We start from the raw sequence: 14,224 nt of genomic DNA on the forward strand, positions 1-14,224 counted from the left end.
ATGTGTTGCCATTTAAAAGATTTGGTTTTGTCTTGCTTTACTTTTTGGTTGAAACACTTCATTTTTGGACTGATTTGATTCTCATGGGACTCCTCAAGTCAATATCAACAAACAGCATTCTTGGTGATAGATGCTTACAGAACTTGTCCCTGTAATGTACTAAGTTATGATTAAAATTGATTTGTTTATTGTATTATCCGTGTACAGAAAATGCTCCATTAAGGCATCTTTAAAACAGAAAAAATCCAAAGAGGAAAATGAACTTTATCTAAAGGTGAATGTTTCCCTTATTGAAGCAGGAGGCTAAATGAACAGATAGCAGATTGGATTTGGCACTTGAGCTGTTGTGGTGTAAATAACTAGTAATTCCTGTTGACTGTTCTCAATTTGCATGTCATGATGCATTGTTCTATGGAATCATAAGCAGGAGAAGCTTCCCTGCCTGTTACAAAATAGCGTGTTGGTACTTCGGTGGATGACTTTTGTTTTGAATTTCACTGGTTTTCAGTTCTCTGTCAAATGTTTAAGATGGAGATTCTGTTGTTAAGGTTAAATATGACAGTTGGAATTGCCGTCCTTTAATTACATAGAATCTTTTGTAGACAGAAAGCCCTAGGTATATATTCTGGAGATCATATATATTACTAGTTTAATCATAAAATAGAGATTGAAAATGAGGGGGGAGAATTATAGAAGAAACATTTGAATAGGTTAATTCCAAGGCTGTAGTTGACATGCAGCAAAGTAGAAAACTTCCCTGTAATAACTGAGTAGTCCCTTACCTAGAAATATTTATTCACAGTCTGAAAACCAGGCTACTGCCACCTTTCCCACTGAAATTTAAATAGTAGCAATTAATAAGAGAGAGAAGTGCCTATTATTTTATTGTTATAGGCCTGTTTCCTTCACGAACAAGGCTGCTATCACTTTTGCCAAAAATACTGGCCCCCCAACTCAAATGATACTACTGAGACAGATGCAGTAATTCAGCAGATTTTTGGAAGAGTAGGTATTTATAAAAATTTAAGATTACTTTTTAGATTGCTTCACCATGCAGATATTGTCAGAAAGAGGAAATTACAGTATCTGTGCTGCTGCAGCCCAGTGACTTAGATATACTTTGCAATTCCAGGACACTTTCTCTTTGGGCTGGAGAAGAGGGCAGATTGGGTAAGGAACTTATTTCCCACTTTACCCATATCCCAACACCTATGTGCTTTGTTACTGTTGGAGAAGACTGAGCTCTGCACTGTGCAGATGTGTTTGTGGAACGTGAACTAACAGCATCTTTTATTCTCAACCCAGCAGGCGAGTCTCAACAGCTCAACTGCCTGTTTAAAGCATTTTCTTAGCGTGGAGTATCTGAGGAGGGGAGGGACCTTGAATCCAGCGACAGAAATATTGTAGAAGCCCAAAGAATAATCACAGAATCATAGAATGGTTTGGGTTGGAAGGGACCTTGAAAGGTCATCTAGTTCCAGCCCCCCTGCAGTGAGCAGAGACATCTTCAACTAGACCAAGTTCTCAGAGCCCCATCCAATGTGACCTTGAAAGTTTCTAGGGATGGGGTATGCACCACCTCTCTGGGCAGCCTGTTCCAGTGTTTGACCACCCTCGTTGTAAAAACCACCTTTTTTATATGTAATCTAAATCAACCCTTTTTTAGTTATAAGACCATTACCTCTTGTTTTTGCAATAGGCCCTGATGGAAATAATGTTATAGCCCAGGATATAAAACAGCTGAATTCAAAAGAAGTTTTGGAATTAAGTCTATTACATCATAGCTGCTTGTCCTAGAAGACATGATCAGATTGGTCTCCTTTTTAAACTGGAATCTAGTATGGCAAGAAACATTAAAAACCTCAGGGAGCTATGGGGACAGCTATACGTCCATATCCCAGTTGTGGCTGTGCTGTTATGCTGCTCCAGTTTTTCATGTCCCTTTCATGGAACTTTCTGTTATGCCTGTGTAACTATTTATGTAACCACATGCAAAACAGATCAGGGAGCTGATCCAGGACAGAAACTGCTCAGAAAGATGGATTGCTTTTAGACCTCCATAAAACTGTGGAAACAGGTGTGCAAGCACAGTAAAAGATCTGGTGCTGCACTGAATGGGAGGGAATGAAAAACTTCTTAACGAGGACTGTCAGTTAAAGGAACATTACAATCCTGAATATGCTTGCAAGACATCACAACTGGTAGTCTGATTATTGATGAAGATCCTAACTATGATCAGTAATGTTTAAACAAAAAAATCAGCATTCCCAGCTCCCAGAGAATTTCTGTATAGGTCAATGAGATGGGCAAAGCATGGGGGAAAGCGCTGCAGGCGTGTAGTAACCACTTGCATAATGAAGATTAAGTAAAATTAGTATTTTGAAACAGATGTACCCAATGGCTGCCCCTAGGTTAAGGATGAAAATGTAACTCCTAAATAGCTTGCAGCTAATGCTGAGCAGACAACTAGGAAAGTGTTAAATAAGTGTTTGTAACTATATGGCTCTACTTTCAGAAAAAAAAGTTCAGAAATAAATTATGCATTAGGAAACTTGCTCTGTGAAGCTTCAAGAAATTTTTCTGTGCTGCACATAAAGCTTTACAGAAAATGGACATTAAAACTGATGGATCAGTCTTACAAATATCAAAGTACCATCTGCTAAATGCAACAACTCGACTCATTTTCTAGAGAATGTTGCTCAAAAGCCCTAGTGTCAAATTAGGAAACCCCAGGGTTGATTTCTGTTTTCGGTTATATTCACCATAGAAGGGGTGGTCAGAAAAAGATAAAAAAAAAAGAGTAATTAGGGCGTAAGTTAACTGAAACTGGATCTATAATGTCCAATTGGCTTCTCAAAATCCTTGAGAAGAGACCACTTAAATATTGAAAAAAATTAGTAATTTTTTTTCCTTTCAAGACTGGAATAGTGGAAGACTACCCTTAGCACCTATTGCTTTGCCTTACTGCTTAGTCAAGAGACTTGGGGAACTCAAAGTGTGTACAAAAATTTGTTAATAAAGATACTTATTATGGAGATTACTTAAATAATCAATGAATTCTAACCTTGTGTTTTGAAAAATACGGTATGATTAGGGGTCAGTGACTATAAGAGGCCCTTTTGGCAATTTATGGTAACATACTTGCATGGGATTCTCCAAACAAAAACATACTAATATTATCACTCCACATGCAGGACGCAAGAAAAGGATTTTTTATAGTGAAACTCTCATACTTTGTTTCCCCAGCTATTAATATCATGGTTTCCCTGCATACATGCACTTGTGGAAGAACATTATGAACTAGAGGTGAACAGCATGGGTATTAGAAAAAACTGACACATAGGAACTGCCTTTAACTATTTTATATTTTTAGTTGTTTTTCAAGTCTTCGTATGTATAGTTGTGGTAATTATCTGTAGCTTCACAAAGCAAGAGCTATGATGGGATTTTTCAGAGGTGTCTAGTAAATCAAGAACTAACCCTCCTAATTGAAATTTGTTTGAAAAAGTTCATGCTTGTATTTCATGAGGTGCTGCTAGAAAATTAATTTTCTAAAGTCACAGAGTTTATTTCTTTGCAACTGCTTTCTTCTAGTGTTTCAGATAAAAGCTTTTGATCTTGAGCAGTCTCTACAAGAAGTGACAGAGAGATATGAGAAAGAAAAGCAGAAGAGGAGGGCTCTACATAACAGCTTGGTTGTAAGTATATTTAATGACAGAACATTTTCTTATTTTGTTGAAATTATTTGCATAATTTCCTCTTTATCTGGATATATCACCTTCCCCAGTTGTCAATATATGACACATCTATTTGCTGAGACACATTTGTCTTACAGTAAACCCCACCACCCCTTTCTTTCTACACAAGAATCTTTCAAATGCACTCGTGCAACATAATGCTCTGAGTACCATCCATTTTGAATAGTGGACAAAACTTGAGTTTTTTCATCCTCTTCTCTAAATTTGAAGCTTCTGAAATAGTTTTTAAAATTCTAAAAATATTAACTTGAAATTGCAAAATAGTTGTGTTTTATTTTTTCAAATATGTCTAGATGTATCCTGCTCAGCCATTAGTGATGGTTCATTTGGGATTAATTTTTTCCTTTATGAACTTGAACTTTACTCTTCCTCCCCACCCCCACAAATGACTTGTTTTGAGTTGCCTGATTCAGGACCTGATTTTTAGAAACACAAGCCACCTTCAAACAAAATTCTTTAAAGACTTTCTATCTGGGAAAATGAAGCTCTTTGTTAAAAAATGCTTACCTTCCAAACTCTGCCTTATGTTGCAGTTTATTGAAAGGATATTCCTCAGGTCGGTGGGGCATTAATGACAGTGGTCACTAGTCATCACAAAGCTAGCTGTTTTCAGTCATACAAAACAAGAAGAAATGACCACCAGCAGAAAGGAAGAGAGAAACTGAAGTCTAAAACAGCCTGCAGAGAAAAATCAGCTGCTGGCTTTTTAATCATGTAGGAACACACAGTGGAGAGGAAAATGTACAACATGTTTTATATTCCACATCTTGCTCGGGACTGCAGGAAGAGAAATGGAGTGTGTAATCTTGTCTGTTAACATAGGTATCTGAAGAAGCTCAGGTAAGGAGGAAGGAGAAAAAGGAAGGGAAGAATGTCTTAGAGTGAAAGCCTTTTTTTTTTTCCATATAAACTGAAGAGGGCTACACAATTCCAGATCTCTGAAGTGCTCATACTTCCTCAAGTACTTTTTCCTACCTTAGCAAGACAAATTATATTGATTCTATTTTTCTTCCCACAGCGTCTAGGGCTATGATGTTGTAAACACTTGCTTTTTTAAACATGTTCATGTCTGTTTGGCAAATTCTAGTGTATTTGTCCTCTACAGCAGCTTGTGTTAAATACAGCTCAATACTCTAACCCTAGGAATTGAGAGGAAATATCAGAGTCCACTGCAGGATTCGACCATTACTACCTTTTGATGATGCTGCTGGACATTTGATATCACAAGATAGGTAATTTATTTTGGTTGTTTTAGATCTTATGTGACTCATAATTAATATACAGTGAAAACGATACTTATAATTATGTGAAAACAACTGTGTCCTTGATTTTTCTGTTTTTATGTGTTTGTGGAGACAATATAGTATCATAAAAACTAATTGCTGTTTTCTTTCTCTTGCTAAATTGGCTTTAGCCAATCTCAGCCTCCTGTCTAAAAGTATATCCACCTCAGTAGAAAGCCATACCTGTTCTGCCAAGCCAGGATTATCTGTGTCTTGGCAGAAGAAACACAGCTGCAGTCAGTTTAGAGTGTATTCTCTATCCTATACAAATTCTGGCATGCAGTAATGTAATAGCTGCCAGAAACTGTGGATAGAGAAACACACTCAGCATTACAGTTGTTTTGTAATGCTGTAGAACACACTGGCTGTTAGCACACACAGTGGTAATTCTATTTCAGTATAATCTGGCTCTGCATCCCTAATTTATAATATGTTTACTGTAACCAAAGTGTCAAAACATTCCAAGATCCAAAAGGCAAAGAGAGATTAGATGAGCTTAACAAGCCAAATTCTCCATAGATGACTAACGTGAAAGAAAATAGGGATTGAAACATACACAAAGAAAGAAAGAAGGAGAAAACTTGGTGGGTGGCTAGAAACCAGTAACATTATAATTTGCTCTGTCAGTAAATAACTGATTTGGAGCTTTATTTTACTATTACTGTGTGGTAATTCTAAAAAAAATACATTCAGTGTTTTAAAGTTTATTAATTTTTGGCAAATCTTAAAAAAAATAGAACTGTCTTAATTAAAATAATGTCAAAAATTACAGACAGAATATTTCAAGGAGCCTGAAGGAGAAACTTGCATTAAACTTGTGCTTGATATAGCTGGGAAGGAACCCACTCGCTGTTTTCATTGCAGTATGGTATATTGCAATCAAGTGATGACTTGTAGTGTAAAACATGATGGACTGGGCCAAAAAAAATTGTTAAAGAGTAACTTTTCTTAATGTATCAAAAGTAATTTAAATAAAACTTTTTAAAATAAAACTGTAAAACTGGGGACTGACTCTCCAAACACTTACACAAATGAATAAATTTATACACCTCAGCATTCCCAGTCAGTGTTTAGACTAGTAATGGATACAAGATTAGGGACAAATACCTAAAAAGGGCGTATTTTTCACTTTAATGTTCTAAAGTGAAAGCCTCTTGTTACAAGCTCATGTTACAATCTAAAAATAATAGAATAGCTTGCATGTGAATTAGTGTTAATTTGGTTTGTTCTAAATGTCTTTTCTAAAGTAGATTATTTTGCTTGATTGCACTTTAATTTCTTTTTTATTCATAATTAACTGTAGTGTTACTAGGTACATGGGATACTTGGCAATTCTGAAAGATACTCTTCAGGCACTTTGAACATGGGCTTTCCTCAGCTGAGTGGAACACTTATTATTTGAATGGTACCTTTTTTTTTTTTCCCCATTGGCTTTTGTTTTCCCCTTACAGGCAAAGAAACTTTTCAGAAAAAGTGGCATATGCAGCTGATGATGTAAGTATTTGATGGTGAAGTTCAAAAGTAGATTCATAGATACTAGAAGAAGAAACAAGAGGGATATGTGAACCATGAGTTTAAAAAAATATATAGGTACTTTCTTGTCAGTTGGAGCCCAGCTTTGATCACCCATGGGTGCAATAGCAGGTAATTTGTGCTATTTTCATCCTGACTCTTCGTAGTGGTAATAGGTTGCAGCTTCTGCTGGTGCAACCATCCATTAAACAGAGTTTGTATGTTTGCAGTAGTCCTGCAGTCAGTCCCTTTGCAGACTTTCTGCAGTCAGTCCCTTTGAGCCACTTGTATTTGCTGTAACTATTTCTAAAATTATGTCAGGCTTTTTAAAATTTTATTATTGCAACACAGCTAATGCACTAGGAGAGAAATATGATCCCACATGAAACACAGCAGCCTAGGTGGTACTGCAGTCAAGCATGTTAGAGTGTCCTGGCTTAGATCATTGGAGGAAGGAGAATGAGTTGAAGCTGCAAATCTAAATGACATTCTAACATTAATTGAGGCCATTACCAAGATAAAAAAAATTTAAAAAGGCTCAGTAGTGTGAGCTAAGGTTAAAGTATTAACTTGGGGCTTAATTTGCTTAGCTGCCATGGTTCTTAGTTGGCTGCTCACTGTTACTTACATGGTGATTAGCCAAATTCTCTTTTACAGTGTAGTGCTTAAAATATTGCTGAAGTGACCTACAGTGTGTTATGCATTTAAATCTCCCAAATTATAGCTTCATTAGGCAGATCTCACTTGCATAATATGGATAATTATATATATATGTATATATGCAATTAGATAACTAATGGAGCACATGAAGAGACTAAGAAAGAGTAAATATGTCAGGAGATAAAAAGCAGGAACCTGTAATGGTAGACATAGTGTTCTGGATGCCACAGCCCATTCACTGTACTATAAAATACCACGACCATCTCTGACCTGTTAAATTTTATTGCATTAAAATGAAATTAGACAATATTTAGGTTTTGGATTATTTCATATAGATACCTGATTTATTAAGTATCTGTACGTTTACAGACAAAGCAATATCTGCTTACTTATGTGAGCTTATGAATTTTAGTTTGTATGAGACTCACCCGGTAACCTTCAATATGCTAACCTTATTGAATATTTCAGGAATATATATGTAAGCATAGACTTGATTGTCAAATGCAATTTGCAAGGTATTAACTTCCTGGTTTTGGAAAACACAACATAGACTTCAAATGTTTTATTGGTTTGCCTTGACATTTATTTGGTTAAAGTACTTTCCAGTTTTGATCAAACACCTTAAGTCTTTGTATTAGTTTCTTAACACAAATTTATCTTTTTTTTTAAAAAAAGAATTTGTTGTAAGAATCCTTCTTAAAAAAATCAGTCAATTTAGACTAATTTAACAAAAGTAGAGGAAAATAATGTTTATTTTCTGTTTATTTTGATTTCAGCAACTGAAGGTGTTATGTTTGTGGCTAGGATAAATACGCAATTTTCAGATTAAATTATGGGGCTTTATTTGTTATTGAGCTTTTAGTTGCAACACAGGCAAAGTTTGTATTTTGTTTGTATTTCTAGAAACAAGTTAACCATTTTGCAGATAAATACTTATGATTTAAAGGAATTTTTAGATCAAGGTGAAGGAGGTTTCTCAGTGATAGAGGTGCTGAGTTTATTAGTTTTGCTTTTTAGATCATGCCTGTTGATGTGGTTTGAAGCTGGCTCCCTGCCAAGTCTCCAAACCCTACCACAAGAGTTCCTTCCCCCCCCCAGAAACCTCAGGGGGAAGAGAGAGAAAAACAACCAAGAAAACCCGAAACGAGAGAGAGACAGCTAAAGTGATATATATAAATATATTTACACCTATGTTACACTTATATACAATTAAAATATATACAATTTCCCAAGGGAAAGGGAAGGGGGAAGGGAAAAGGAACAAAACCAAAATAAAATATATATATATATATATCTATATATATATATCTATATATCTATATCCCGATTAGTGACCCGAGATCTAGTAACTAAAAGAGTTAGCAAGGAAATATCTCATACTTTCCTTGGGACAACAGAGAGTCGCTCTGGACCGATCACCGGCAACCTCCACCTCCCAAGGTCGACAAGGCCTAACCAGGCCTCACTCCCCAACGCGGCAGACCCGACAGCAGGGAACCTGCACCTCCAAACCGCTGGAAGGAAAGAGAGCGAAGGCCTCTCCTCCTTTCTTCTTATAGTCTGGCTTACGTAAAAATCGTAGGGAATACTGGGTAAATCTGGACCCTTCCTTGGTTACAAACTGGTCACCAAGGGAGGCCTAGCCCAAACCACCACACTTGTCTTTCCGGGTTTTTTCCTGAAAATCCTTTTGTAATTTTCATGATCCTTATGGCACTGAAAGAACTCAGACTGGGAGTATTCTGTAACTCTGGGGTGCAAAAAAGGTTCTTTGGTGTTCATGTGAGACAGCAGTATGGATTTCACAAACCCTATTGACAGGGAAACTTGATGAGATTCTGTAGGCCTGCAGCTGTGGTGGATATGTTAGGCCATACTGAGCTCCTGAGAAAGGAAGGTCATTACAAATGCTCATATGAAACTTCTGCCTATTAACAGTTAATTCTTTTGTTTCTGTGTTACACAAAATAGAGGTTTTTTCTGTCTCATTTTTCACCCTAGAGAAAGCTGCTCTGCAAGTAAATTTGATATCTGAATCAGAAATGTCTTCCATAACTCTATATGCTTTTCGTTTGTTTTTTTTTTCCTTTTTCCCTTCCCCTGTAGCCTGTTGGTTGCTGATCCTATCCGAATTTCTGTGTCAGGCCATTTTGTAGCAAAGTGTTTTACTGAGATCTGTACTCTGCTAATTTTGGCACTACTAGGTAACATACCTCATTATGCAGAGTAAGTGTTTCTGTCATCATTACTTTGATAATGATACATTTTCTTTCTCCAAAGAGGAAGAAATACTTGTAAACTCAAAGCAAGAAATTCGATGTTTATTAGCCATTTGCCTGCTGGGCATACTGCTATGCAATCATTATTTAGTCAGCTTTTTACGACTTCAGTCTGTGGCACTACTCATTTGAAGGCCACTAGTTCAGCATTCCAAGCTACTTGCCTGAAGCACATTATGAATTTCAGCACTCCCATCAAATGCAGTTCTGTAACCACAGGTTAGTAAGGTAGGAAACCTTCTTGACTGGGATGAAGTATTTTGTGTGCTAGTGAGCTTCCACCCAAATTGTTGTAAACCCCCACATAATTTTTCTTTGCTTTTTGCAGCAGTTAGGCAACTTCAGCCATGAGGGGCAGAAGGGCACAGAGTTTGCTACATAAGGCATGTCAGACTGCTGTGATTGTACTCCGCTAATAGTTTAGAGAGCGGCCTACATATTTGCCGGACTTACAAAGCTACTGTATAATTCATCTGGAAAGTGGATTCCACTAAAACCTCATGGAATTCTACCAATTGTACTAGTGCAACTCTTTCTTACAGTTGTGAACTAGCTTGTTATTTAATGAAATGTGCATCTTGTGCTTAGTTCTAGACATAACTATATATGAAATCAGTCTAAAAAGGCACTGTGAAAATTTGTCAAATAAGAAAAAAGAGCTCTTTTTGCCAATTTTTCTACCTGTGGTGGCAGTTAGGAAGGTTGGTTTTACTTGCCTGTGACTTTCTAGGTACAAAAGAAGTTCATGTAAGGGTTTGTATCTTTCTGTTGAACTTAAGTGTATGTTTTGTGTTGGTTGTTATTTAATAACCTCAGTGGGATTTGAAATCCTTTCTTATGGTCTTACTAGTTCACTGCAGTGTACAGGCTCTAAAGCCTTGTGTGTTGGTGGGTGAAGGGCCTTGGACTTCCTGATCCTTAATTACTGCTGCCACCTGGAACATTAGAATTGATACACATTTCTTGTTGTGTGTGTGCCTGTCATATTAACTATAAATATTTTGGGTTTTTTTTCTCTTAGGAAACTGTCCTTGTCAAGTGTAACCGTCCTGGTCATGCATCAATAAACAAGACTTTTCAGTTTGAAAGGTGGGTAGTCCTGTGCAGCAGTCTGGAAATCTGGATTGATGGAATATTTGTATAGTGAAGACTGATTTTTTTAGTAGGCATTGGCTAGAAGGTAATGTGGTGTTTTTTTGGTTGGGATTTTGGGTGAGGTGGCTGGGGGGTTAGGAGAGGGAGGTTGTTGGGGTTTTTTTAGTGTGATATATATGTTCTTCCCAGGGCAGAATAGTGCACTTTGGGGTATAGATGACAGTGCTCCCTCTCAATAAAGACTGCAGATATGCCTAAATTTGAAACCTTTATAGACTTATTTGACTCTTCACAATCTGAGTAGCTGTCATGATCCTTGCAACATGTTGCGAGGTAGCAAAATATTTTAAAGGTAAGAAGGACATTTGTCTCTCAGTATTTAAAGAGGGCCCATAAGAAAATGGGGCCAAACTTTTTAGCAGGGCCTGTTGCAATAGGAAAAGGGGTAATAGTTTTAAACTAAAAGAAGGTCAACTGAGAATAGATATAAGGAAGAATTTTTTTACAATGAAAGTAGTGAAATACTGGAACAGGTTACCCAGAGAGGGAATAGATGCCACATCCCTGGAAACATCCAAGGTCAGGTGGAATGGGGTTCTAAGCAACCTGATCTAGTTGAAGATGTCCCTGCTCAGTGCAGCGGGGTTATACTAGGTGACCTTTAAAGATTCCTTCAAACCAAAACCATTCAATGATTCTATGAACTGAGGTGGATTGCTTGACTTCAGCATTAGACATACAGCATGACTTGAGCCAGAAACTGGACTGAGCACTTGTAGGAGTTGATGTCCAAACAACCTGAACACAGACAGCAGGGTAGAGTAGTGGCATGTAAATCACTGCTCCCCAAGGGAAAGGCTATAGTGTGACTACTTTCCATGTTAGGTGCTCAAAAATCCGCATAGATGAGTGTGATTTGGAATGTACCAGTTGTGATAAGGGTTTCGGTGGCACCAGAGAGTCAGTATGAGACGGAAAAATGCAGCGAGTCAGGCTTGAAGGGTGCCTTCTGTTCTTTCAGAATGGTGCTGACCTGAATCTCTGAAAACAGGAATGAAGAGTTAAAATAATACAAATGAGATTTCTGTAAACGAAAAAAAATACAAAATTTTACCCCAGTGCCTTTTTTCTAATGCAAACTTTGTATCTATATATTGCAATGACTCGGTAGGCTCTCAACCTCCAACCATGTTTCAAAACCTTCTGGAAACAGAACATATGAGGACAGTTTCATGCTTCCTTGCTTGAAGGCAAAACCTTATTTAAAGTCAAATGTATGCAAAATGAATTATCTGTCCTGGTTTAAACTTAAGATTTAGCCTGAATTGCCATAGGTTTGCTAAAGATTGCTAGTCATTCACCCTTTCCTCGAGGTTCCTTCTAAAATGCTGCCTTTTTCTATTCACAGAAACTGTCCTGTAGGCCACCAATCACTTGAAAATTCCTGAGATAATGCAAATCCTGGGGAAGCTTTACTGACTCCCTAGGTTATAGGACTCCTTTGATTCAAGGCATATGAGATCTCTTAGGATACATGGCCCCCTCACATGTCTGCTAAGCTACTCAAAGTAAATCCTTTCACCTTTCAGCTGTACCTAACACAGCCATGCTAGTTGAAATAAATACAGAATAATGTTGGAATTCAACTCTGTAGAGCAATACAGTTAATGATATTGACACAGGACTCCAGAGTGCTGTGACTCTGGAAATGTGGTGTAGATCCTGATAATCAGGAAAAGGGTTAAAAAAATGTAAATCCCCCAAAGAATGCAGTTCTTGGGGAATGTTTTTTTAGTGTCCCAGAACAACTCTTTTTTATAAACAGAGGAGCATATGGTTCTTATGAACTCAAAAATGTTTATTTTTTTAGCAACATTTTATGGAACTAATAAATGTCAAAATATTTGATTTCAGCTCAGGAAGAAAATTCCAGCTTTCAGCATGTTATGCTTTCACGATTTTATTGGCAAATCAGTTAGGAAAATAAAAAAGAAGCTCAGAATTTTTCAAGGTGAAATTAACATTAATCAGTATACAGGGACAAATCTATCATCGTTCTGGTAAAAATACACGGGGTTAAAGAAAGTGAGACTTTGGATTTGCGGCATCTTTCATGGTTTCAGATAGCTAGTGAAGTGGGTGTCCATACTTCAGCTGCTGCTGTGGTTATAGTGTAGCATAAACTAGTTCAAGATTACTTTATAAACCATTTTATTTGGGTAGGAGTAGCATTTGAACCACAGCAGCTAAGTAGTGGCAGTAAAACTCCTTTAGGAAGTTGAGTAAATATTTGGAGTAGTTACTGTAACATGGAGCCCTGTGCCTTTCCGCTGATCGGCTACCAGAGCCTGACCCTGACATAGCTGTCTGAGGCTGTACTACTTGGAGGTAATGGCCTCAAGCTGCACTACACTCAATTTCTTCACAGAAAGGGTGGTTAAGCATTGAAATGGGCTGCCTAGGGAGGTGGTGGAGTCACCATCCCTGGAAGTGTTCAGGAAACGACTCGACGTGGCACTTAGTGCTATGGTTTAGTTGACAAGGTGTTTGGTCAAAGGTTGGACTTGATGATCTTGGAGGTCTTTTCCAACCGTAATGATTCTGTGATTCTAATTTGCAGTGCAAATGAACTGCTAAGACTGGCTAACTCTAGCCTGGGTTGTGGCTGCTAGCAATCTGTTTGCTGTCTTAGTCCACAAAAGTCATCAATGGCATCTGAAGACACAGTGAATGTTTTAGTCTTTAAAATACCTTTCTAAGTTTATTTTTTCTTTTTTCTTTTCCCTTTTTAAATTTATGTATTAGCTCTGAGATGTTTTGATATGCTAAGAAAAAATATTTCAACACATACTGAGTTAGAAGCCTAGTTGGTTAAGATGGAGGACTTGGTGCTAATGAATATTTCATCAAGTGCAGATAATAGATGAAGCAGAGAAAAGTGTTTGGAAGTGCTTTTGCACTCTTGTATTGGCCTTGCAGATTTGATGTGCAAAGTTAACTGAAGCATATGCTCATATGCATGCAAAGCAAGGATGGAGTATTGCTATTCAGTGTCTGTGTCTTCCTGGTACAAACTGTGCCACATCTCTGCATATTTGTTGGTTTCTCTGTGTACTATAAGGGCACATCAGAGAAATGGCAGTACAACCAGTATGTGTCCTTCAAGCCAGACAAGTGCTCCTTTCCTGATTAAAGAGAGTACATTTTCATGGAACTTACAATTAGTCTGTGGAACACGTTGCCACAGGATGTTACTTCAAGCCAAGAATTCAGCAAGATGCAAAAAGAAACTGAATGCTAATTCTAATAATATTTATTTTGAAACAGAGATTCAACTCATATTTCAATTTTGAGGCCAGTTTACAGCTTTCAAGGATTAGGATGAGGCACAGAGATGAATTATTGTGTCTCCAGCCACCACAGTGTTTCTTGCTCCTTCCTCTGTCTATTGTCAGGAAAAATGCAGAACTCAGTGTATTGACTCCAGTTCTGTATCTGTTTATCAGTGATCCCTCTGCACAGTCTTATTTATGGAGAACATGAATACAAAAATTCTATTTGTGGACTCTATAGACTGTAGCAGACAGATCATAGTCAGATATACAAAGAGGGTTGAGTAAATGCTGAAGAGCACACT

At 37.4% G+C, this 14,224-nt stretch overlaps 1 protein-coding gene across 2 annotated transcripts in view; it reads left to right on the forward strand.

The window, feature by feature from the left end:
- The window catches only part of KIF25 (kinesin family member 25), a 40,914-nt gene that overhangs the window by 7,624 nt on the left and 19,066 nt on the right, over positions 1 to 14,224 (forward strand). For both annotated transcript variants that reach the window (XM_027712076.2, XM_039379497.1), the window contains 4 exons: positions 3,595 to 3,698; positions 4,902 to 4,990; positions 6,493 to 6,535; positions 10,514 to 10,581. In XM_027712076.2, the coding sequence (XP_027567877.2) occupies positions 3,595 to 3,698; positions 4,902 to 4,990; positions 6,493 to 6,535; positions 10,514 to 10,581 (304 nt within the window). The remainder of the gene's footprint in view (positions 1 to 3,594; positions 3,699 to 4,901; positions 4,991 to 6,492; positions 6,536 to 10,513; positions 10,582 to 14,224) is intronic.

The sequence above is a fragment of the Pipra filicauda genome, unplaced genomic scaffold (assembly GCF_003945595.2).
Source record: "Pipra filicauda isolate LSUMZ 115617 unplaced genomic scaffold, ASM394559v2 scaffold16_size7369187_pilon, whole genome shotgun sequence".
In the NCBI taxonomy this organism is placed as follows: Eukaryota; Metazoa; Chordata; class Aves; order Passeriformes; family Pipridae; genus Pipra; species Pipra filicauda.